Source organism: Oncorhynchus nerka, linkage group LG1 (genome assembly GCF_034236695.1).
Source record: "Oncorhynchus nerka isolate Pitt River linkage group LG1, Oner_Uvic_2.0, whole genome shotgun sequence".
In the NCBI taxonomy this organism is placed as follows: domain Eukaryota; kingdom Metazoa; phylum Chordata; class Actinopteri; order Salmoniformes; family Salmonidae; genus Oncorhynchus; species Oncorhynchus nerka.
Genome location: NC_088396.1, coordinates 26,178,933 through 26,205,694, shown reverse-complemented (window position 1 = coordinate 26,205,694; position 26,762 = coordinate 26,178,933). Strand labels below are relative to the sequence as shown.

The 26,762-nt window shown below is 43.5% G+C and overlaps 3 protein-coding genes and 1 long non-coding RNA gene across 5 annotated transcripts in view; 3 read left to right on the top strand and 1 right to left on the bottom strand.

Moving 5' to 3' along the window:
- The first annotated feature begins 479 nt into the window (after positions 1-479).
- On the top strand, positions 480-22,481 carry gpr156 (G protein-coupled receptor 156). Its single transcript, XM_029657910.2, has 9 exons — positions 480-784; positions 6,892-7,044; positions 17,933-18,060; positions 18,271-18,406; positions 18,490-18,600; positions 18,699-18,920; positions 19,053-19,289; positions 19,716-19,874; positions 20,195-22,481. Exons 2-9 carry the CDS (start codon positions 6,916-6,918, stop codon positions 21,611-21,613), a joined length of 2,541 nt encoding a protein of 846 aa, XP_029513770.2. The 5' UTR covers positions 480-784; positions 6,892-6,915; the 3' UTR covers positions 21,614-22,481.
- LOC115128248 (uncharacterized) lies at positions 8,103-12,992 on the bottom strand. The gene is made up of 2 exons (XR_010463781.1): positions 10,668-12,992; positions 8,103-9,454 (listed from the first exon to the last, which is right to left on the bottom strand). It is a non-coding gene; the product is annotated as an uncharacterized LOC115128248 (long non-coding RNA).
- LOC115128240 (zinc-binding protein A33-like) lies at positions 12,747-17,691 on the top strand. The gene is made up of 3 exons (XM_029657922.2): positions 12,747-12,988; positions 13,243-15,383; positions 15,855-17,691. The coding sequence occupies exon 3, from the start codon at positions 15,863-15,865 to the stop codon at positions 17,531-17,533; it is 1,671 nt and encodes a 556-aa protein (XP_029513782.1). The 5' UTR covers positions 12,747-12,988; positions 13,243-15,383; positions 15,855-15,862; the 3' UTR covers positions 17,534-17,691.
- Positions 22,482-24,791: 2,310 nt separating the features above from the next.
- The window catches only part of LOC115128222 (glycogen synthase kinase-3 beta-like), a 42,347-nt gene continuing 40,376 nt past the window's right edge, over positions 24,792-26,762 (top strand). Inside the window, exon 1 of one of the 2 annotated variants that reach the window (XM_029657891.2) lies at positions 24,792-25,636. In XM_029657891.2, coding sequence (XP_029513751.1) covers positions 25,549-25,636 — 88 coding nt within the window. In that variant the 5' untranslated portion in view covers positions 24,792-25,548. The remainder of the gene's footprint in view (positions 25,637-26,762) is intronic. The other variant, XM_029657900.2, reaches the window with a different exon arrangement.

The following is a 26,762-nucleotide window of genomic DNA, read 5'->3' as shown; positions in this document are numbered from 1 at the left end:
CACACACAATCATTTTATAAGCTGCTGCTGCTCCTTTTAATTTATCCTGATGCCAAGTCACTTTAGCCCTATACATATTTAATCCTATCATTCCAGTATCCCAGCATATTGTAAATATGGTATTGGCACTGACCCTGTATATACTGTACTTTACTTACTGTACTTTTTCTTGTTCTTATTTCTATTTCTCGTGTATTTTTGTTCTTTTCTTTTTTATTTTATGTTTTATAGTAGTACTGATATTGATTACTGCATTGTTCGCCAGGTCGCAATTGTAAATGAGAACTTGTTCTCAACTTGCTTACCTGGTTAAATAAAGGTGAAATAAAAAATAAATAAATTGTTAGGAAAGAGCAAGCAAGAAAGGCATTTCACTGTATTTGTGCACGTGAAAACAAAAGCCTGAAACTTCCGCAGCTGGCTACCCGCTAATTAATTACAGCGAAACACACACACACACACACACATTTCCCTCAATCTCCCACTCTATCTACCCTGCTCATGAAAACTTGTTGCAGACTATACTTTTTCTCCCTGACACCAGGCAACATTTTGGGATAGGCATACTTTGGAGAGTTCTCAGTTGTCATAAAAATGATTATTTTTCTTCTGGTTGGATTTTTGGAATGGTTTTACTCTTGGTCCCAGTAGTGGAGTTAACTTTCCGGGACAGTTTGTTTCACTTCGTGAGACTCCAGCGATGGTGCGAGGACAGCGGCTAGGCGGAGGGACTCTCCACGCACCCCTCTGACATCCCTCACCGGTTATTTAGGGAATCCGTCAGGTTGGTCTGCTGCTGTGTTTCGTCGCTTCTCAGATACCTCTGTTCATATGATTGATGCGGTATTATCGTGAGGAGGAATCATAGCCCTTTAACGCCGAAATTAGCTGCTATTCTGAGGATGCTATTTATGAGGATCGTGTTATTGCTATTTCAAAATACCGACACAGATGTGTTAATACAATAACGATTGATTAAGATGTGCGTTAAATGACATATTTTGAAAATTAAAAGTGATTTAAAATGTTTTTCATGATAACCTATGATAAACCAGTGCATGTGAAATAAAGTAGACACGGCCATTCATTGAGTTAGCAGGCCTTTGAGAGTGAAAGTTAGGACTTGAACCCTGTAGGTTATAGTCAAGTTCAATTTGATCTTTTGATTCATTGTTTTTAGTTGAGCTTTAAATATGTTTTGGCAAGAAAGACAAAGCAGTCAGTTTGAAAACATGCTGATGTTCAAGCAGTTTAAACTACAACACATTTAGGCTTTTATTTAAAGTTTAATAGGGGAGACAAGGGATGAATGTAACACAAGACAGCTGTAACACATTCAATATCTCCAAGCAGAAACAAGCTAGAGTGAGGTAACTCACTCTGCACATGCATGTCAAGAAGGAAAGTTATAAACCAATGACGGGCAAAAATCTCATAGAAGAGGAAGTTATAGGGATAGTTCTTAAGAGCCTCATATGGAGTGTGAACCATGTGGCTAGTATACTATGTCTAGCCACTGGCTTGAGGCAAGGGCAAGCTATGCCAATAACTGCATTCTTACACTTGATTTGAGTATCTTAGAATAAATTGCTAAACGGATTACAGTGTGAGGTGGAATGTTTCAATATTGCTCCTGCAGAACACTGGTCGTGCTTTGTTCAGCCTTGCTGACCGCTTGCAGTTCACCCGTTGCTCCCCACACCACCCCTCTAATCTTAAAAGGGAAAGAGGGGATTGGGCCAGGCAAACTGACAGGGACAATGAATGGATCCAAAACAATTCAATGTGGTACTGGGTGGACAACAGGAGGGTCAAAGCCACAGGGTTACACCTATCCATGGCAGTCCTACTGGTAATTGGTCCCTGACTGATCTTGATACCACATAATCTCTCAGGTGAACGGAGTAGATAGTGAGGCCACAAGTGAAAGTTGTCAGAAAATAGGCTAACTATAAGCTTTTACAGTAAAGTTGTCTTCTCCGCCTAAGGGCACAGGTAGCTCAGGAATGACTTGTGGTTAAGGCCACATGAGTTTAGAGGACACATGTAGAGACAAACACACATTATAACCATCATGCACTGTGGCTAAGTGTTGACTGACCTTTGTTGGCACACGTTTCAATGTGATTGAAACCGGTGGAGAGGATTTTTAAAAAACTGTGTAAAAGCCTTTCTAGTCTGGTTGAGCCTGCAGGAATCCATGAAGCTGGGATCTAAACTGGGACAATTACGAAAGGATACGAGGAAGGAAACTACAGACATTTCCCAGACCCCCAGAAAAGAAACGGAAGAAGTCATTGTTCATTTTGACAAGACAATTACAACTTGTGTCATCCTAACAGGCCTACGTCCAACTTAATTAAATAGCTATTACTGAAGATTTTCTCCTGAAAAGATACATATGCTGTTTGATATAAGGTATGGGTGTTTGTAGGCCTGCAGGCTTCAGTAGCATTATAGTAACTTGTGTCTTAAACTGGTAGCTTCTCAGAGTTGTTGACTAGCGAGGAAGCATCTAAATGCTGATCATTCTTGTTCTACTCAATAACTTATTTAACCACTGAGATTGAAAAACAAAGACCTAGGATTAAGACCAATCAAAGGCACACCGTAGTGAAAGTGCTCTGTCATCAGCCTGCGACTTCTGATACTGTGAGATGGTTACAGCCCTGGGCATATCTTAGTCAACCCACAGACAGTGACATGGTGTGACACACACGCACGCACGCACGCACACACACACACGTAAGCTCTCTATACACAAAATATGACAGACAGATAGACGTACATATACATGTAGCTCATGAGTCAGTGTGGTTGTTAAAATGGTAACGTAGAAGACAGATCGAAACATTGTATGATGTCATGGTCGATTGTACATAATTATATCAGCGACATGTCAGTGCAACTCATTGCCTAACGACTCAAACAGAACTTTTCCACTGCTCTATCGTTCGCTACATACTTCAGTCTGAGACTGCCATCATTGAAGTCATTTGTGGTGAGGTCAAAATGAGGGGTGTTGTACAAAACGATTGGATCATCTCTAACCAATCAGAGTATCAAAGCCAATGACACATTTTCAAAAAACACCGCTTTACCCACGTGTTTCTGGCTCGGCCCAACCCACAGGTTTATGGGACCGATCAGACGGTCTAAAATGGATTTTCATTCTAGTACTCAGATCCAGACTTATTGTGGAGAAGAAACTAACGGACGTGTGTCTGTTGCGTAGCGGTGACCGTAGCAAGGAGTTTGGGTAGCCAGGCAATGCAACCCAGATGCAACCTCTTAAAAATGCCCAATATAAACCTATAGTGCTTCTAGGTGCTGTACATTGTGATTTATGAATGTATTTGTTGTTTATTTGTCAGGGACTAGACAGCTCATTTATATGCAGAACCACTGACTTACCCTGTAATTACCTGTCAAGGTCATTAACATTTGTGGTTTCCAGGCAGGTCACAAAAGCTCTGATCAACTCAACATTCTATGCAATACCTATAATCTCACTCAGATTGTCAACAGTGTAACTATGTTGAATATAAAATATCCTCTGAAATCCTCTTTGATTGATTTGATCTTAACCAATACTCCTCATCATTTTAATGCTTCTGGTATTTTTGCAAATGACATAAGTGATCACTGTGCTATTGCCTGTGTGAGAGATGGTAAAAATCCTAAGAAATCTCACCGTGTCATTACGAAAAGAAACTGGAAGAGGTTTGATATTCAAGGTTTTTTACATGATGTATCTAGCATTGAATGGAATATAATGGAATTAATCCCTGATGTTGAACTAGCCTTTTCTTACTTCCACAACGCATTCCAGGATGTATGCAATAGGCATGCCCCTTTACAAATCAGGATTAAGGGCAGAGAGAACCCTTGGTTTACTAAGGAACTTACAAAAATCATAAGGGAACAAAATGCTATGTGGGCTAAAGCAAGAGGGACTGGTTTGGCAGATGATTGGATGGCTGTTAAAACGTCTTCGAAATATGGGTGTGGCTATGATCCGTAAATTGAAAGCAGACCACTGCTTGAAATCTACTTCACCTAATTTAAATAATCCACCCAAAATAGGGCAAGTAGTGAAAGGTTTGGAGTGCAAAAAAGATACACAGCTTCCCAAACAATTGTTGGTAGACACAGATTGTAACTGAGAGAACCTTCATTCTGAAAGCCTTGAATCAGCTTTTTATTTAGATGCAGGCAGTTTATTGGAAAAGGTCAAAGGTATAATTGAGCCCCCTATGAATTTACCTGACACCCCTGTGCACTCCTTCACCAGGTTCTTCTTTTCAACCTTCTCTGTTTCAGAAGTGTGTAAAGCCCTGAAAGAAATTGATGGGGAAAAAATCCTCTGGCCCTGATGATCTAGACCTCGCTTCCTACACCTAGCTGCAGACATTATTGCTCCCCCTTAACATGTATTTTTAACCTTACGCTTGATGTTCAGGAAATTCCCAAGTTATGGAAATCTGCTTTTGTACTGCCTCTCCTGAAAGGTGGAGACCCTTCGCTACTTGACAACTATCGGCCCATATCAAAATGATCTGTACTGTCTAAGGTACTGGAGTCCTTAGTTAGTAGGCAGCTAAAGGCCTACTTCCAAAAAACAACATCTTAAATGGAATGCAATCAGCAACATTGAAGGTTTTAAATGACATCCACTGTGCTCTTGATAAGAAGTTACATTGTGTGTCTGTCTTTATTGATTTGTTGAAGGCTTTTGACACTGTGGACCATGCTGTGTTAGTGCAAAGGTTAAAATGTTGTGGAATTACTGGTCATGCTCTAGATTGGTTTATAAATTACCTATCAAATCGTTCACAATGTGTAATGGCGGATGGTTGTAAATCTGAGTCTATAGAGTGCTCAGATGTTCCGCAAGGTTCTATTTTGGGCCCACTCTTGTTCATTTTGTATATCAACAACATTGGGGATCTTATTGAAACAGTAGATGTTCATTTTTATGCAGATGATACTGTTCTTTATTCAAGTGGTAGTAGTTTATCTTTAGCTTTTTCAAATGCCAGGCACGTTACTAATCATGTCATTGCTACATTGACTGGACATACTATAGAGCAAGTTAAAGTGTACAAATAGTTGGGTGTGTGGGTTGATGGTTAGCTGAGCTTCACTGTGCATGTAGAGAACTTGATAAGGAAGCTCAAGCTGAGAATAGGTTTTAATTACCGGCGTAAGGCTTGTTTTTCTTTGGAGGCCGGGAAGGAGCTGGTACGATGTACATTACTGGCGCTTTTAGATTGTAGTGATGTTATATATATGCAGGCCTCAACCACTACCCTGAGAGCACTTGATTCAGTGTATCATGCAGTCAGGTTCATTACAAATCAAAATCATCTAACACATCATTGTGATCTCTACAGCGCTGTTGGCTGGTCGTCATTGACTTTGCTTAGGCTTAAACACTGGTATACACTGATTTATCTCTGTTATTTTTTAGTCAGGTCGGTAAATAAATATCAGTTACGGTCCCATTCTCATTTTCTTCTAACAGTACCAAAAGTTTTAGTTTAAGTTACTTAGCTCCTTGGTCCTGGAATTCTCTCTTGAACATTTTAAAATTTGATGATCTAGTTTTGTTGGTGGAGTTTAAACACTTGATCGATGTATATATCATAGAAGATTGTAATTGTCTTTAGGACAGCTGTTTTTAGTCAAGACTTTAGTGTTTTTTACGTAAAATGTTTTTGTTGTACTGTATGTGTGTTTCAAGTTTTGCTTAATGTTGTGTTAGTGTATGTAAGTTGTTTTGTCTAAAACGTTCCCCCAGCTGCTATTGGACCAGGTCTCTCTTGGAAAATAGATGTTCTCATCTCAATGAGAAAAACCTGTATGAAAAAAAACACAAAAAAAACAAAGAACATTATGATATTACCGTGAAATTAGTACACAATAAATACACTCAATATACTCCCTAACTTTAATAATAACCCTAACTGTAAACCTAACCTCTTACCCTAACCCTAATTATAACCCTAAACTTAAAATATTCTTTGTCCTCATGGAGGAAGACTTTTTCTTGTTTTACTACCTTTGTGGGGACTTGGGGGATTTTAGGTTCCCACAAGCATAGAAGAACCAACCAACCCACCCACACACACGCACACACACACACACACACACACACACACACACACACACACACACACACACACACACACACACACACACACACACAAAATCTAGATGATTTGGTCTAAAGTGTGGTCATGTATTGTGTTGTTCAGCTCTGTGCTGTCTTGTGGAGACTGAGGACAAGCAGAAGCTTGCAAGCTTCCTCTCAAATTGGCCAGATCCTGCGCTCTTTTGGGTTTGGTCAGACCTCGCTGTAGCCTTCTAAGCATTGTCTTTCCCTGTAGCTTTCTTGCAGTTTCTGTGGGAATTGTTTGTCCAATCTGCCCTTGTTAACCTTAGTCACGAGACTGGAATAGTTGTGTCATTTTTCTGTCACACTGATATATGAATCTTATGTTTTTATATTTTCCCCACTCCAAGTTCACTGTCTGTTTTTCATGAGCAGTGTCACAGGCCCCTGCTAAAACCACTTCTGTTCACTGGGAATATTCATAATGGCGCCACCCTGTGGTGAGTGCTGAGCAGTGATCCTGTGCTCTGTGGAGTGAATAGGAGAGACTTGGGTATAGTTGTTCTATCTAGACTTCTGCATTCCTGTATATTGAAACAATGTGGTGTTGGTGGGAGAATGGGAATGGAGAAAGAGAGTTTGTGTGTAATAATACACATGTAAGCGTGGTATTAAAGATATGTCTGTATTTCTCCCCTCAGTGTATGTATAAGTATCTGTAGGTAGTATTGTAGTGTGCTGAGAGTTCATGACAACTGTATCTTATTCTTCAGGATGTGTGTGTGAGGTCTGACGGTATGGGTCCAGCCATGGAGCCAGAGTTGAACTGCAGCTCTCACTGTGACTACGGACTCTGCCTCATCCACCCTGGAGTCAATACACAGGAGGACCTGGAGATACTGCAGAGACTATGTACCCTCAGCACGGTAAAGTAAACATGCACACACATGCACGCAGGTTCAGGGTCAGGTTTTGCATCGTCCCGCAACGAGCCATTGTTTTTAAAGACAGATGGCTCGTTGCAGAAGCTTCCGTAGCCTGGCATCCTTTATCAACTTGGGGGGACCGAGTGGCACAACGGTCTAAATCCGTGACTGGGAGTCTCATAGGGCGGCGCACAATTGGCCCAGCTTCGTCCCGGTTACGAGAGGGTTTGGCCGGGGTAGGCCGTCATTGTAAATAATAATTTCTTCTTAACTGACTTGCCTAGTTAAATAAAGGTAAAACATTTTTTTTTTTAAATAAACCTAAACTATTTGTTTTCAACAAAATAACATTTCCTGCCACCAGAAGCATATCCATTACCTCTAGGAACAATACTTACTATTCATCGGGTTGAACATGTCCTTAAAACACGTTCTTATCCCGGGCCTGCTATTTTCTACCTGCGGCCTGCTATTTTCTACCTGCGGCCTGCTATTTTCTACCTGCGGCCTGCTATTTTCTACCTGCGGCCTGCAATTGTAGTCCATTCTAGACCACGCAGTTACGCTAGAGTAAGCTACCACGTAATCTCTCGTATCAATCAGTAACTTTCCACACACCTAGTTCCTCTTCACCCTTCCTTGACCCCGAACATACATATTCCTTGTACATGTAATCAATATCAGTCCCTCTTTTTTGAATAGTAGCTCCATACTGTTCAAAAGGATATAAACTTTGAAATGACTTATAAATGAACAGAAGAGAAAACATGATTAATATTCTCAATGGATTTGTATGTTTACACCTCCAAGACTTATGGCCTCTGACTATGTAATATTCCTCCATGGCTTAAGGCCCTGGTCTCAAACTTATAATCACACTATACACACTCTTACCCCCCACCCCCCTATCTGCCATTACCCTTCCTGTTGTACAACTGATAATGAATTTCAGCTGGAGCTTGTGACTTTCTCTTCCTCCTTCGGGTTCCTAAGAGAGTTATAGCAAAAGTCTTGAAATGAACAAGAAAACACAAAATATGACAAGTATTAGTAATGCGTTAAGATATGCATAATAATTTATGGCAATAACCAAAGTTTGATAACATGATGATTTCCACTCTCCCTTAGCCTGACTCTAGACCTTTGGGATACTATTCTGCTGGCGTCCACAAAAATGAAGGCTCTATACACCTCCTCATGCTTATAGGCAGACTTTCACCGTCAGGCTGCAGGTTTTCAGGAGGTGTTCCCACGCGATGTCATCCTCACTTCGCCCTCTATTTGCGTGCTATGTGCAGTCGACTAATATAATACTAATACAAACTCTTCCCCCTCCTGAGTCTAGTATCTACAATGAATCTCTGTGGCTAGGCAGGTGGTGTTCGTCCCATCCCGAGTCCTGAACTCCTCACACATCTCCCGGTCTTCTTATCAGTAGGGAGTATACATTCTTGCACCTAGCCTCAGTCCACTGTAAGTTTTCCGGACTCATACACAAAGAGTTATTTGAGAATAAGCAACCCATTCATACTCAAGTGAATATCATGATGCAAAACATAGAGAGAATACAATAATTTAAAACAGGGAAGCTATAAGACCTGTTAAAAGCAATAGTTCACAATCTATAGTATTAGCTCTATCATATGACTCCTATCTCACCCGTATGGAAACATTCTGTCTCAGAGACAGGCCCCCTTTGTACTTTCCTCCGGCCACAAATACATTTGCACATAGATCAATCCATCTAACCCATAACACGTTGATCACTACTGCTATGCCACTTATATAGTTATAAACATACTAAAACGTGCTCAAGTCAATTAGTCAGTTTCCAACAGTCCCTCATCTGGAACAGTGATCACTCCCCTCCATCCCGGCTCTCATTCGTCTGGCGTCTCTTCATTTTCTTCTTTGGATAGCTTTACAGTTCATCCTCCCAATGGCACACATGTAACTCATGCCTGTCAAAGTGGATGGCCCTTGATAATGTCCCCGATTTCAATATCTGGGGAATAATCTGATTTTCCCAAGCAGACAAAGCACACAAATTTCTCACCACCAACCTTTACGGTCCATTTCTGTATTGTCCATTTCTGTCTTGTCCATTTTCCAACCAGCAACATGAGATAAGTTTTGACATGATCTCTCTCCATGCTCACTCCACGTGGATGGTCTCAGGACTCATGCTGCGCTCCAGAGAGAAAAGGCATTGATAGCTTCGACTGGATGCTGTACACCGTTTGCTGGCTCGGACTCATGTCTCAGGTAGAAGTGGTGGAGGACAGGGTCATAGTGAACACCATTGTCGCAATTTCTTCTGCCGGTTAGAGGGGGTAAGGCTCACACTGTTCTCGGTCGAATAATCCCTTCCATGCATCTAGATACGGTCTGGGGTCGCTATTGCCATAACCTTGAGAGAGGACAGACCAAAACAACAGTTTAGGGCATTTCTCATTCAGGAAATCCAGACAAACTATTCACTGCATGACTAATTATTACATTCCAAATATCCTTAATACAAATGTCTAAGACAAATGTCAATGAGAACAACAACACACTGTTGTTAACAACACACTGGCTTATTACTCCCCTATCATCTTGGCGATCTCACCGCAGAGTTACAGGGTCAGGGAGTTAGTGGGGTAACCTTTAGAGAGAATTCCTGACCATACAGCAGACTCAATCTGGTGAGATTTGTGTTGAAGCAAAGACAAAAACAAAACAAACAAAACAACAGCAAATACACTTCTTCATATTTACCAGCATTTACATATTATACTGTACTTAAATCTCAGGGTGATCACGCCTCACCAGAAAGTCAGAACAGAGGTCATTAAGTGAGTCTGTTCTTTCCCTGTATTTCAGACGAATTATATAATATATATAATGTTCAAACATTCTGTGTACCAGGTTTGCATTGGGTTTTTCAGTACGTTTCTAATGTACTCGCCACCGAGTCTAACAATTTACTTCAGTACATGACTGGTCTCTCTTTTACCCCATGATTTTGCGTAACCATCTCACTGCAATGCCCTTCTTGCTCATGAACTAACATTTAAAAGGTCATTTTAGATTTGGTAACCCCAATGCTGGCGCTTAACACAATTGCTTTTTTTTAAACTCTACAATTACAATTGTTTCCAATATTAACGACACTCTAATTTCTCGTGAGGACCCCTCCTCCCTTTTGTCAATTCTGTAAAGCTATTTCAGAATAAGATGGAATTAAGTGTCTCACGAAATTAAAACCCCAATGTTTTTCTGAGCTTGCGAGGACTGTTTGGCCGTGCCAATTGTAATTTGTTATCTTTTATAGTCCATTGCCCTTGCATTTTTCAAAGATTATCCAAACCCAAAATCGGTTCTACCCCAGCTACCATAAAGACTGAGCCCGGTATTGTTACTGGACCCATTGTACACAACATGGGTAGTAATTGCATAGTTTTAGATTCTGTCCCTGTTAATCCACTGAACATAATGGTTTTCCGCCATACATTTAGCCAATTTGAGGACCTCACAGAGGCCAAATAAACCTATGCGTTACTCCCAACTCCGGCCGCTTTCAGGAGTGCTTGTTGTTGCTCACTAGTCAGTGAATAAAATGTCTGCGCAGTCGCACTTACCCTGCAATAGCCGTTTTGATGGTGGGTTTCAACCCTGCCAGCAAAGCGGAGGTACATATTCCCGCATCTTCAAATGATCTGCTAGTGCCAGATTACTGCCCAATACATCTTCCATCCTATCAATGTACTCATGTACCCAGTCCTTTTGATGCTGAGTACATCTGCTAGTTTTGTTTCTATCGGTTTTGCTTTTCTGTTGATAGAACGCTAACATCAAAACGCCAGTTTATTGAGATTTTTATTTTGTATTTTATGTCATTGTGCCAACTCACAATAGCATCTCAGAATTCTTTATTAGATTTAAATTTTCCGTCAACGGGGAAGCTGACCAATTTGATAAATTTGGCAAAAAATGCCCCATATTCAAGCCAAATTGGTAGATTGCTCATGCGTCTCTTTCAGCTCCTCTATGGCTTTGTTAAACTTTTTTTCCGCTAGCCCCCCCTTTAAAGGGAGGATCGGGGCCGTCGGTCGCCATTTCAATAGTTATTATTCTGACGCTGTTATGCGGAGTGGAACAGGGAAACCCAAGAGCAGACTCAGATGAGGAGACTAGGATCAAGTAACCAAGATATTTATTGAAACACAGGGGGAAGATGGAGTGCAGGCCAGGGGAAGCTCGGGCGGGTTGCAGGAAACCAGGTGTGGAGGCTGAGGCTGGAGCGAGAGGTGTTGGGACAGGGTAAGCAGGTCCTGAGGGGAATCCAGGGGAGCAGTAGAGTGGGTAATCCAGGGTAGAGTAGCAGGATGAGGAGACATGAAGATTGGAGACAGGAACCTGAGTCAGAGCGGGCAGAACTGTAGCAGAGCGGAAAACCGTGTCAGGCAAGGAAAACAGGCACAACAGGATAACAGGATCTAAATAGTGACAAACAGCTACAAACGTAGACTGGCTGAGCAGAAATTACGATCTGGCAGTGGAAGTGGCAGGACTGAGTATTTGTAGAGGTCTTGATTATGGAACAGGTTGCAGCTGGTGGGGATCTGCTCTGACGCCAGCACACCTGTCTCCTCCCACACAATCACACACACAGAGGGAGAGGGAGAGGGAGAAGGAGAGGGAGAGAGCACTGGGGGAGTGGCGGCAGGTCAAGGAGACACAGGATGAGCAGTAGAGGGCATGGCAGGAGCAGATGTAACAGACGCTTCTCCCGACGGTGTCTAGGGTGTTTAGATTTCCTCACCCACGGCTCTAATACACAACAATTTAAACTATTTTTCCAGGTAGTGATACCCACTTCCCGGAGAATACTTACAGTATAGGTGCTTAATAATTTGGACACCGAACCTGATACCTTGTTTTAAAAAACGATACTGAAGCATCTGACAATTTACTACTGGAGAATACAGGAGACCTAATGCCTTATACCAGTGTCACGCCTCAAATATCACTGTTGTTGACAACACACGTTACCAAATTTACTCAGTTGTCCTCCTATTTCAACATAATCTGTCACGGTTCCCCGCCCCAGTAAGACCAACACCTCCAAACCAACACCTCTCCTTATTGTTACTGCTAATACACACAAATCACTTTAAAACAACGTTCTAATATCCTTTTGCTTTTCCAACCATGGATGAGGCTACAGGCAACCTTCTATCACCATCCACATTCCCTCTCACTGACAATGTTTCATCTTGAAGCACAGATATCCTCGGATACCTCCTATTCTCCACCGAATGCACTTCCTGCCTTTGTTCTTCTACATGGACTACTTTTCTACAATCTATCGTAATAGTACACAAGCATGCCAATTTCTCCATACACTATGCAGGTAATAACGAAGGATTAAACAGACATGTTTAATGACTGTTGCTCTTTGCCTCCCTCCTTAGGAACATTCATATTCAACAGTAACATATACGAACAGAATATGAACTTTATGCACTTCCCCTTTTCTCACTCAGTAACTTTCCACATCACTCAGTAACTTTCCACATACCTAGTTCCTCTTCACCCTTCCTTGACCCCTAACATACACATTCCTTACACGTGTAAAGTCATCAATAAGTTCTAGTATGGTAACATGAATAAGTATATTTCAAGCTAGAATCCAACAGAATGTTCTTAATGTCTTGTACACTCAGTGTAGGAAGATCTGCTCCTTTAAGAGATGGAGAAGAAAGCTCAAAGTCTTTCAATATGGTGTTGGGAGGAGCCTGTTGATGAAATGAAACTAAACAGCAGAGCTGAATGTTGAGGACCTGAAGACACTTTCTCCTTATACATTTTTCTGAACACTTGCCAGTCCCCTGAACTCACTCTTACTTTGGGATTCAAGAGGGAAAAAAAGATAATTCAACAACACACATCATCTCAGGTAAGAAGAGATAGAGAAAATCTTTGAATTTTTGTATTTTATTGTAGCTTCTCTTCTATGTAGTGTGTTTGACGTTTATTTTTGTAAAAGAGTATGTTTAGAAACGATAGCATTCAAGAATTGAAAAGAATTGAACATACATAAGCATACATAAGCATAATAAATACATAAGCATAATTCTGGTGTGAATGCCAAGATAACACAGATTGTTGATTCATTCAGGAAAGTTGATTTCACTTTCTGTTTGTTCCCAGGCATGGCATCAGCTAACAATCCACAGTCTGAAATGCAGTTAATATGCAGTATCTGTGAGGAGGTGCTCAAGAAACCAGTCACAACCCCATGTGGGCACAACTTCTGCATGGATTGTATCAGAGAATACTGGAAAAACAATGTCCTGTGCCAGTGTCCACAGTGCAAGGAGAAATTCCCTAACATATCTGAGCTACAAGTCAATACTCAATTATCTAAAATGGTTGATGAGTTCTGGAATCCATTTGTGGTAAATAACACAAGCCCCCAGGACCAATGCCTGGACCATCCTAGAGAGGTGTCCCATGATATCTGTGTTGGGAGGGAGGTCAAGGCTGTGAATTCTTCTTTTGAGGCCTCTTACTGTGAGACTCCCCTGGAGCTCAATCAGAGAGTCACAACCTTGAGGAGACAACAGCATGTAGAGAATCCTGAAGAACATATGTGTGAGAGGCATGGGAGATGTCTGGAGTTCAAGACCGACTACAATACCCACAACACTCTCCCTCTTGAAGTGGAAACCAGAAAGAATAATGTACAGTTAGGAAAGGCTGAAGTGCAGCAGATGATTCAGGGCAGACAGCAGAAGGTTATTGAGATCAGAAATAGTCTACAATCTAGCGGAATAAATGCAGAGCAAGAGGTAGAGAACAGTTGTCAGATCTTTAGAGCTTTAATGCGCTCCATTGAAAGAAGCCAGGCTGAACTCATTGAGGTGATTTCGGAAAAGCAAAAGGAAACTAAAAGGCTGGCTGAAGGGCTCATTAAAGAGCTGGAGCAGGAAATCACTGACCTAAAACTCCTCCAGAGCTCACCATCCCTGTGCACCTCTCCACCCACCAAGGACTGGTCTGAGATCAGGATTCAGAGTATTGAGAATGTCGGCATGGTGAGGAAAGCTGTGAAGAGAGCTGGCTCTCAGTTTGAAGACGCACTGAAGAGTGAATTGAAGAGGTTGTGTGAGGCTGAGCTCAAGGTTATTCAGCAGTGGTCAGTGGATGTAACTCTGGACCCTGATACAGCTCATCCCAATCTCACTCTCTCTGAAGATGTGAAACAACTTAGACATCCCGGTAGACGACAAAACTACCCTGGCAATCCAGAGAGGTTCTTCTATATTGCCAGCATCCTGGGAAAGGAAGGCTACTCCTCAGGAAGATTCTACTACGAGGTGCAGGTGAAGGGAAATACTCTCTGGAGTGTAGGAGTGGCCAGAGAGTCCATTAAAAGAACGATTTATGCAGCAAAGCCTGAGAATGGACTCTGGACTATCCAGCAGGGGAAAGGGAATGTCTACAGGGCCTGCACCACTGACCCTACACCCCTCTCCCTGAGTGAGAAGCCCCAGAAGGTGGGGGTCTATGTGGACTATGAAAATGGTGAGGTCTCCTTTTACAATGCCCAGGCCAAGTCTCATATCTACTCATTTACCGATTGTTCCTTCACTGAGAAACTTTACCCGTACTTCAACCTTGGGGTTTGTGGCATTGACAAAATGTCAGCACCGTTGATCATCTCTCATGTGAGCCAATCAGATTGAGATTTAACTCGTATCGATTAAATTCTAAAGTAAACTGAACATTCCATGCAGTGATTTATATTGAATATTTAGAGAGGTATATATTGTATCTTACCAGGAAATCTAGAATCACATTTGCTGGACTGTATTGTGATGTCCTTTACGATTGTATGATGACATACTGAAAATGCAGCTCATTACTAATCCTGCCCCAATATGTCTCTGTATCTAATTTATGTGCATACTTTTTTCAATGGCTTTGGTATTTGGGCAGGTCCTCAAATAATCTTCTGGGCTACAGCACAATAAAAGCTTTGTGAACTCCTACATAATATGAACAGGAAGTGTGAATGTATTAGATACATGGCAACCATAATACATGGTTCAGCTGAGAGAGTCCTGTCATGTGAAGGGTTAATTCAGCCATGTACTGTACCTTTAAAAGCAGCTGCATTTCAGCTTAGCAGTAAGGGACCAGGACAAGCCATGGTAATGTCACCTTCTAAAATGAGACTCGACTAGAGAACTTTGTGTTTTAGCATGACAAAATCCCCTCACAAATCTCTCTACACAGCCCAGTACAAAATAAATCGTCTTTGACTTGCTGTTCTTCTGAAGACAGAGGTGAGTGGAGGTTCTTTTATTTGTGCTGTGTTGTCTGTTGTGTTAGGTTGTTTATTCAAGTTTCAACACGTGTCCCTCCCAGCCCAGTTATAAATATAATCAAGGGGAAGAATACAGTTATATATTTTATTTTATTGTATTGTATTACATTACATGTATTGTGTTATACAGTAGGCTTGATTTGACAGGTGAGGATGTCATCACTGTCTCTTTTAATTTCTTTATCTGTTGGGCTGTATTAGACTTCTCATCATATGTTTATAAATGCATATTTCTGAATGAAATATAAAATCATGTGATTGGTACCATTGGCTACATGTATTGAGAAAGCTATTTGGGTGTCCTGTAACTGCATAGAGCTCGGTGGTCTACTGTAAGCTAGAACAAAACATTCCAGTAAAGAAATTCCAAGGTCGAGAGCCAACTGATTCCATGAAGTCCCATGTGGTTTATTTTTGGATGTCTTCCCAGACCCAGACATGGCTTCCGCCAGCAGCCTGCTGTCCGAGGATCAGTTCCTGTGCCCCATCTGTCTAGACGTGTTCACCAGCCCAATCACCACCCCGTGTGGACACAACTTCTGCAAGGACTGCATACATGGCTACTGGCATATCACCAGCCCGTGCCAGTGTCCCATGTGTAAGCAGAAATTCAGCAGAAGACCTGAGCTCAAAGTCAATACTTTCATAGCTGAGATGGCCGATCAGTTCAGAAGGTCAGTTGAAATTAGGGCTACTGCTACTAGTACACAGTACCAACCCCAAGCAGCCCAACCTGGAGAAGTGCCCTGTGACGTCTGCACTGGGAGGAAAATCAAGGCCTTGAAGTCCTGCCTGGAGTGTCTGGCCTCTTACTGTGAGACTCACCTAGATCCTCACCATATACTGGCCACCTTCAAGAAACACAATCTGATTGAGCCTGTGATTAACATAGAGCACAGAGTGTGTAAGCGGCACCACAAAATTGTGGAGCTGTTCTGTAGAAGTGACCAGACGTACATGTGTCAGGTTTGCACTGAGAAAAGACATAAGAAACACAATGTTGTCCCTTTGGAGGAAGAAAGCAGAGAGAGGAGGGCTCAGCTGGGGAATATGGAAGATGTCATGCAGCAGATGATTCAGGGTCGACTGCAGAAAGTGAAGGAGATCAAACACACAGTACAATCAGGCAAAATAAATGCAGAGAGAGAGATTAGGGAGAGCTTGCAGGTCTTCACTGCTCTGGTGCGCTCCATTCAGAGAAGCCAGGCTGAGCTCATTGAGGTGATTGAAGAGAAGCAGAAGGCAGCAGAGAGTCGGGCTGAAGGGCTCATTAAAGAGCTGGAGCAGGAAATCACAGAGCTAAAGAGGAGAAGCACTGGGGTGAAGCAGCTCTCACTCACTGAGGACCACCTCCACCTCATCCATAGCTTCCCATTCCTGTGCACCCCTCCACCCGCCAAGGACTGGTCCGACATCAGAGTTCAAAGTGTTGTGTACGTAGGAACAGTGAGGAGAGCTGTCAGGAGAGCTGGATCCCAGTTTGAGGAGACACTGAAGAATGAAGTGAAAAGATTATGTGAAACAGAACTTACAAGAACTCAGCAGTGTGCCGTGGATGTGACGCTTGACCCTGATACAGCTCACCCTAAACTTATCCTCTCTGACAACGGTAAACAAGTGGCCCACGGCAATACAGCGCTGAACCTTCCTGACAACCCCGAGAGGTTTTACCCTGGTATCAGTGTCCTGGGGAGGGAGGGCTTCTCCTCAGGGAGGTTCTACTACGAGGTGCAGGTGAAGGGGAAGACAGAGTGGGACATAGGAGTGGGGAGAGAATCTGTCAACAAGAAAGGAGGAAATACCCTAAACCCTGAACATGGCTACTGGACAGTAGGCCTGAGGAACAGGACTGAATACTGGGCTCTGACGACCCCTCCTGTCCCCCTGCCATTGGTCGATAAGCCCCAGAGGGTGGGGGTGTACGTGGACTGGGAAGGGGGGCAGGTGTCCTTTTACGATGTGGATTCCAGATCTCATATCTACTCGTTCACCGGTTACATCTTCGCAGAGAGACTCTATGCATACTTCAACCCCCGAAAGAATAACGGTGGGGTCAACTCAGCGCCGTTGGTGATCTCTCCTGTCAGTGACGTTACCTCCTCACCTTAACCATTCACCTATCACCTCTTCTTAGAATAGGACACTGAGTGTTGTGTCAGTTTTATTTGTTAAAGAAGCTTGTGCCACAATATATTTTCTCTATATCTTGTATTGTGTGGTTGATTTAATAAAGATATAATTCATATTAATAAAGGTTCATAAAAGTTGTCTGTTTCTGTGCCTTGGGCTTGCAAATTAGTATGCAATATATTTATGAGGCGATACAAAAAAAAAGAAGGTTTTGGGCATACTCCAATCATTCCAGAATGCAAATGATAGCAACTGAACCACATACAATACTCTTAACATGATCAACACATACACATAAACACAAAGTTACTGTATTTACTCAAGTGTTTCCCATTAGTGTAGATATTCTAATTGAAATGTGATTGACATCTACTGTAGATGGGAGTGGAGCTGCAGAGGCAGTCTCTCTCCCCGGTGCTCTGTGCAGTGGTCTGGACTATTCTCTCCTGTGGCATCCTGCTGGCATTCTGCTTCCTGCTCTTTACCCTGCGCTTCAAGAACAACAGGTATACACATAAACACACTAAAGTGCCTTCAGAAAGTATTCAACTCCCTTGACTTTTTCCACATTTTGTTGCGTTACAAAGTGTGATTATAATAGATTTAATTGGATTTAACAACTAAAACTATATAAAAAAAAAGCATATGTACATGCTCAAATCGATACACAGACGTGAACATTCTAACTTTTGTGTATGTTCCTCTCTCTGTCTCAGGATAGTGAAGATGTCTAGTCCTAACCTCAATGTGCTGACTCTGTGTGGGAGTGTCCTCACCTACAGCAGTGGATTCCTATTCGCTTTTGAGGAACGCACCCACCTACAAGGGGGAGGAGTGAGAGCTATACTACAGGTAAGAACACACACACATTGGTCTAATGGTGCCGTGCCGTGTGATATTATGGGATGTCCTGATGTTATTGTGGTGTATCCTAGGCCAGGATCTGGATGTTTTGTATCGGCAGCACTCTGGTATTTGGGCCCATCCTGGGGAAAACATGGCGGCTGTACAGAGTATTCACCCAACGCGTGCCTGACAAGAGAGTGGTAAGCAGGCTGCTGCTCTCACTGTCTCTCTGGTTGAAGTGAGTAGTAGAGTGGGTGTGTTGCATGGTGTATTACTGAACTCTGTGTGCATGTTTCAGATCATCAGAGACATCCAGTTGATGGGCTTGGTAGCTCTGTTGATTCTGCTGGACCTGCTGGTTCTGACCGCCTGGAGTCTAACCGACCCGGTTAAATGTGCTCGGTCCATTGGGGCTATGGTCAAGGTGGTGGAGAGAGAATTGTCCTACTCTCTGTCTCAGCTGGACTCCTGCTCCTCTCTCTATTCAGACCTGTGGGTTATCCTCCTCGCTATGATGAAGGTAGAGCATACAACTGGGAGAAAGGCTCAGATAAACATGAGAGCACATTATAGCTGTTTCCTCTGAGTTTGTGTTGGTTTGTCATGGTAAACATGTCATGAACGTTATGTGGTTGTGTTGCGCTCTCTCCAGGGTAGCCTGCTCCTATATGGGACCTACCTGGCCGGTCTGACCAGCAACGTCAGCCTCCCTCCGGTCAACCAGTCCCCCACCATCATGACCGCTGTCAGCCTGGTCACCCTTTCCACGGTGGTTGCAGTCCCAGTGTCGCAGTTCCTGCAGGCCTGGCCTAACGTGGTCTATAGCGTGGTAGCTGGAGCCATCTTCATCTGTACCCTCGCCACCAACTGTATGCTGTTTGTACCTCAGGTGAGAGAGACAGTTGGCACACATCACAAAAAGACAGACAGATCCTGTCATTTATGACAGGCCCAATTCAAGTGGCTACATGAGTGTTTCCCATACCTCACCGTAGTGTGTGCGTGTTAACAAGGCTGTGTGACTCATACAAACACACACATTGATCCATGAGTCAACACGCTACAGCCTCCGCCAACAAGTTAATGACTCCCCGTAAGTAACTGGTGGTGAGCTGATGCTATGATACAGGAATGCATCCTGGACGGAAAGAAAGGAAGTACTTGAACAATGAGCAACACACGCACCTGGAGATTCAAGGGTATGCTCAAAGACTGGCACATTTGTCTGACAGTTATCTGACTATCCATCACAATCCCCTTCTTCCTCTCCCCTCCCTCTTTCCTCTTTCCACCCCTCTTGGTCCCCTCTTCCCAGTTAACCCAGTGGCGTCGGTTTGAGGAGGAGCAAAACAGCCTTAGCCAGATGGCGAAGTACTTCAGCAGCCCCAGTAAGAGTGTCCACTCTGTTTACAGCCAGGATGAAGTCTACTATCTCCTGGGAGAGAACAACTCTATGAAGAGGCTCCTCAATGAGGTAGTCAGTGTGTAGGCTATGTATTACTTTAACCCTCACTCGACCCCTAACGGTTATAAAAGGTAGTGAAATACTCTCCTTACTGACTAAAATGGTCCCTACATGGTCCTGTACTCAGAATAATCTCTGTGACCCCTCAACACTACAGTATATACCTAAACGTGTTTACTTTGTATTCTGAATACCCTTCTACTCATCACCAACTTCACCTATTGCCTTTAACCCGACACCAATCTTTAGGTTAGCCTTTAACCTGACTCTTGTTGTTGATGTTTTTTGTTTTGAAGGGGATTTAAAAGTTTGTTGTTGTCATTTGGCAGAAGAATGCTGTAATTGACAGTCTGCAGGAGCAGGTGAACAACGCCAAAGACAAGCTATTGCGCCTCATGTCCAATACCCACTCTCCCGAGGATCAGGAAATGGACTCTTCCACCACCAACCTCCACTCCTCCTCCACCCAGACCACAGTGGTGCCGTCCGACTGCTTTCCAACTCCCCTGCCACAGAGAGACGTAGCAGAACCTACCCTCTCTTCTCCTCCTTTCTCTCTACCTCATCTCTCTTCTCCTCCCCCTCCTGCCCTCTCTTTTCCCCCAGGGGATTGTGTGAGTGTTAAACCATGCAGTGTAGAGTTTGGCCCATACATCCAGGGTTCAGAGATGGAGACAGAGGCAGGGGGTTGTAAGGTTGAGGGGACTGTGTCCCAGCAGCAGTGTGGAGCGGAAAGGTCTCACCTCCCAGTCTCCCCTCAGCCCTCTGTTTCTTCCAAGACAGGAGTCAGAACACCAGGGGAGATGGGAGGGACACAAACCACACCCTCCTGTCAGTCAAACTATGTCACTTCCTCATCCACTCTCCCCCTGGTGGGTTTGGCCCCTGCTCAGTCGGAACCGTCAGGTTGCCATGGCGATACCACATCTCCGTGGATGGCAGGTGTCAGGCAGGCAGGGTTTGTGAGCAGTGTGCAGCTGCAGGAGATACTCCAGGAACTGAGCGTGGACACTGTTATGGAAACGGCCCTCCGCTCACCAAATCACAGCAGGGGGTTCAGGAGACCCTCTCAGCCCTCCTCGACCAATCCCTCTGTCCTCTCTCCTCTCTCCTTCTGCACTCCTCATTCCCCCAATCACCCTATCCTCTTCCACTACCCCAGTATCTCCCCCTACGTAATGAGGAAACGCAGACCTCCGTTCCATTCCCCCAGAGGGGGGCCTCCGCCCTGTTACTACCCAGGCTCCAAGCCTCCTGGTTGGGGAAGGAGGAGGGGCACGGGGCTCTCTCAACCAGACAAGCACCCCTCAAAAACACAACCTCTGCTCAATCCTGTCGCCACAGAGACTAATCTTCTCCGCCCCGACGACAGTGATGGAGAAGAAGGCATAGAGGCGTGGCATAGGATAAGAAACAGCTGCGGGAGGCGCGGCTCAAGGCGGGAGCACCGGCCACCACCCCTTCGAAAATGCCCTCCAGATGGTGATGGGGGAGGTGAGGGAGGGCCAGACAGAGACCATGGCAGGGACTCGTATGGTTACTGGGACTCAGACTCCAGCAGCTTGGCTGACTACTCCTACTACCATCGTCCCTACTGCGACGCCTGCCTGCAACACGGCTCATACCCCTCCAGCGACAGCTCCTCCTCAGACTCCTCGGACAGTGAGTATGGCGGCTTCACCAGCCTCTGCCGCTCCACACATCCGGTGGTCAACTTCAAGGAGGACCTCAAACCGACCTTCGTATGAGCCTGCCTGGAACCTAGACTGAACCGGTGCTGCGGAAGAATCATTCAAGTCAAACTGTGTTGTAATTTACTTTCAATGGCCAGTTCACGGCAGAACAATTGAGTTTACACACTGTTGTAACACTATTTAGAAGTGGTAAATTGAGCAGGAACTAATGCTAGAAAAGCTTGCCTGATTTTGAATTCAACAATTTATCTTCCTTATGTATGTGTGGAGTACGAGTACCCTAGCAACACATTACCTCACAGCAATCACATTAAAGGCTTTTTAATTGGTTGCAAGTGCTTTAGAAATGGGACCAAGATGGAGAAAGTCAATCAATGGGTTGAGTTTGCTGTATGATGATTGGGATCTGATTTTAATTTATTGACTTTGTCTTTAACTTATTGCACTGACTGCCATTGTCTCTAGGTCATGTTAAAGAACATGTATATTTGTAGCTAAACAAGATACAATATTTAGATCATATAGATTGTTGCATGTTACAAAAAAAACACTGGATTTTATTGATCTGTTACCACCTCTTTTAATCCCCCCTACCTTGAATAGAGCCCACCAGGGATGTATGCAGTCACCATTGTAAAGAATACTATTATAACCATTTTGTCTGAGTTTTTATGATCTTTATGCTTTGGTTTACCTTTTTATACATCAAAACCCCTCAATGCACTACGTTGGTAATGTTATTGATTTGAGTGTTATGTGTGTGTGAGTGCGTGCGTCCGTGCGTGCGTACATGTGTGTGGCGTGCATGTGTGTGTGCACAATGTACTGTATTCATTGCATTTTATTTGGAGGCTCTGCCTCCAATTCTATCAATTGTAATTCTCTGTGAGCTGATTGATTATTAAATTACCTATTGACCTTTGCCTTCCGGTTTCCTCTGGTCCCAATTCACCCAGTCTGCCTGTAGATTACTTCTGTCTCCCTCTTCTGGCTCTCAATGATTCTCATAAGAGGATGCAACTCTATTCATTTTCAGAATGAATGAGTTTACATAATTCCATTTTTCTCTCTGGTGTTAATGATACAGTATGTACCGAAGACGCCGGGAGTCAGGAAGCAGGTGCAGTCGGTGAGTTTAATAGGAACGAACAAAAAGAAGAGTAGCGTCTAAACATGAAAACAAACAATACTGCCTGATGGGTGATACAACGGGGGAGCGGGAGTAGACGTGACACAGTAACTGCATAGTATAAAAGCTGATTTGCTACTGTGTGCTGTACCTTATAGACTTTTCTAAGTGCTCTAAACTCATAAATCGAATGCTAAACAGTGAAAATGCCACCATAAGACTGTTCCCTGTTGGATTATTTGGCACTGAACTAGCTCATTAGACCATTAAGAATTCATAAATAACATTCTTTATGTTGCATAATTCCCTTATAACACCAACCTGAGACAGACAAAAGAGCAAAACATTTTGAGAAGTAGTGCTTTTTCTCTCCCATTCAATCATCTCTCTCTGTTCTTTCCTTAAGGCTCTTTCATCCCAGTTTGTCTTTAATACACTGATTTGTGTGTGTGTGTGTGTGTGTGTGTGTGCGCTCCCGTGCCCCGAGAAGTGTTTGCTTAAAGAGAAAGCAGCATCTCCCATTATTTCTGCACCACTGCCTCTGTTTCTGATGCTGGTCTTCTTTATCCTGCGTCATCACTGCTGAAAGACCACCCCGGGAAAAAATCTCCCTTTGATACAGCATCCTCAGACATAAAATACATAAAAGAGTACAAATAAACAGCACACAAGCCCCTTTAACTTCTTAGACAGTAGATGACTTGGGTAGGGTTCTCCTGTGGAGCAACCATCAAGGATGACTCATTTCTATCCTTCAAGACGGTTTTATGTTCAAGATCACATACTGTGTATAACAGTGTACCAATCACGGTGACCTGGGCTCTACAGCCTTAATGACGATAAGCATAATGTGTGTGTGTGGCTTCACATACTGTAGGCCTACTAATGTAATGCCATTGTAATGACATTACATTACAATGATCCCTTACCCTCCGACTACACACACACACAAACAATGACAAACATCATGTGTGGAAATCAATACCCACAGCTGGAAAATCTGCACACCCAGTCAGAGTGAGATGCAGAGAGGGAGGGAGATACAGTGTGTGTGTGTGTGTGTGTGTGTGTGTGTGTGTGTGTGTGTGTGTGTGTGTGTGTGTGTGTGTGTGTCTGCAGGTGGCCCAGTCAGACACAGAGCAGGTCTAATTGCTGTGTGTGAGTGTTGTCTTTAATTGGCATAATTACTGCTGTTTAATCTTTACTCTGGCTGGCATGCACACGCGCTCACGCACACACACACACACATATTAGATTGCAATTTTCGCCTACCTCATGCTATTGGGTAGATTACAAGAGTTGACATAGCAACAGTGAGGGAGATATTTTACGTTGGCTCAACCCGGCACGTCATCGTGCAAAAACGGGGAGGAAGGAGTGCCCTTCTCAAATCCAACAGTAATCTGCACCTGCTCCGTCATTTTGTCAACAATGCAGCATGGTGCATCCTCCAGAAACATAAAACATGTGTTTTCCATCAAATAATGTTAGCATTTTCTATCTAGTTTTCATTGGGAAGGAAGATAAAGCGCTTTTATCAAAAGCATGGGAAAAGCATGGGAAAACACACAATCCTACTCATTACTTTGCTTGTGCTTCAGCACTTTTGTTTTGACCCGAATTCGCTGTTCGCTCACGCCCGGGAGGTTACAAATAAAATACAATCAACTTTTAACGGTGCACATCTTCTCGGGCGTCTGAGTGAGATTAATCGAATCCCCGCATTGCAACTTTGCTACCGGTGCACTGTCGGTAGCAGCTGTTCAACCATTGGTGCAACTAGTGTGTCCCTGAGTTGGATTGGCTAAGACTGCTATCAATCCCTCTGATTACCCTGCCCATTTCCCCAGTGCCCATAACGCACGGACACGAGCCTCTGAACACCAGGGGCGGTGTCAGGGACATTATGCCATGTGTTTTACAAGAACAGCGTCCTTATTGGTCTACAGTACGGGCTATCTGCCCATCGCCAAGGGATACGCTTCGGATTGGCTGAATCGGCTACCCCAGAATCACCCTTGCGCATGCACAATTCTCAGATTCTCTACAGTGGTTTATTTGCGTAACCCTGTCGCCACGCGCATCTACACATAAAACCAAGGCTCACAATTTACGCAAATAGCGTTACAAAGGTCCGTAGTGACAAAGACAGCGAGCTGAGGAGGAAGGAATAAAGAAGAATTTCAGGCTTGGACTGCCACTTCCCGAAGAACGAAACGCACAGAGTTTCCTCAAGACCCGATACTAGAAGACCCGTATTTGGACGTCGCGGTGTATGGAGTTGGGACAAATTTGAAGGGCCGTAGAAATCGTTCACGTATTGATTGGGCAACTGGCAGATTTTTCCGTTTGAATCGTCCGCAGGGTAGGAGAGCGAGCAGCCATGGCGGTCGGGTCATTGAGTCTTCACATCGGAATATAAAGAGGAACTGCATGGCCCTGCATCTATAGGAATATACAGCAACCATTCCCCATGTCTGACCGTCTCACTTTTGTCATTTTGTGTTCAACTAGAGAAATCAAACCAGCAGTGCAGTGGGTTTATTCGGAGGCCAGCTTCATGATTATTTTATTTGGAAGACGTGTCTCCAAGGCCTAGCAACTGAAGGAAAACGAGGGCTCAAAGGGAAATAGGATGCTTTGAATTACTGTTAGTGGACGAAAAAGGGTGATTGATAGACTAAATAACGGCTGTCAAGGCTCGTGGACAGAGGAGTTGATTTAAAAAAAAGCATATTGTGAATAATCAAACATTCATATTAAGGAACTGTTATTTTTTGGATGCGAAGGTTTAGAAAGATAAACCTACCAAGACATCTACACTCACGTAGTCTACAGTATTTGATTCGGGGATTGGATCATGTCTGGTCGGCCCAGAACCACCTCCTTCGCAGAGAGCTGCAAACCAGTGCCGCAGCCCTCGGCTTTTGGCTCTATGAAAGTCAGCAGTAAGTCTACCATTTTTAATCATCCAACTAACTTCCCAGCCTTTTGAATAAGACCAATTTAAACTAACCTAGCAGTCTCATTGTTAAGCACATTGACTCGATGCTAGGTCTGAAAGGACAGGCAGGCTTTTCCTTCTGTGTGTCCTTGCTGAGATTCTCAGGCATAGAGTGACACCCTGGTTTCTGTGGGGAGGGATCACTGTGATGTGGGGGAGAGGGGCAGGGCTGGCAGTCACCCACACCAGCATTGTGGCAAGTGGGTCAATCTGATTTGCCTCATCATTTGCAGATTTTTCAAAGTGTCTAGTCCATCAGATCACCAGATTTATGCTAACCGATTACTGATCTCTCCAGATCGATCCAGCGCCAGGATAAAGTGACTGAGGGGGCAGTTGAAATTGCAAGGGCGTTTCTAGGATTTGAAGATATTTGGGGCTTAGCCCAAAGCCAGTAGGGGGGTCCGGGGGCAATCTCCCCCGTCAAAAAAATAAAAGGGAATTTCATCAGTAAAATGCATGAATGTGGTGCACTTTGAGATTAACATTGGGAAGAGAAATTACAACAATGAGAGAAGATGTTTTTCAGGTAACTTGCACCTTCCCACCTGCCACAGCAGACACTGCCAGTACTCATTTATAATAGCTACTGTGGATCTCTCTTCTCTGGAACACATACATGTAATACATGTAATACATGTAATATACAGTGTATTACCAAAAACCACTCAACAACTTCAAACAGACTCTGACCTGTCCCTCTGAGCCAAACTGATTAAATAATCCCACCATACCCAAACACCCTCTCTCACACACACTGTGCAGTAATTAGAATCCATAGAGCAGATTTAAGTAATGGTCTACTGTGTGCTCACCCCTCCTCTGTCTCTCTCATCACTTTCTCTGTGTTGTCTGTTGCTGTCTCTTGTCTACCCTCCTCTCTCATCTTGACCTTGTAAAAGTAAATAATTGTTTTAATAGTGATTTCACAGGCCTTTTCACCTCAAATTCTTTGTAATCCATGTTTGATATTTTTACAGTCTGTATTTCACCTGTTATAAATTGTACAAATAAATACAACTAATTTAGAATATATAGAGCAGCTTGAAGTGATAGTCTGTGTCCCGTTC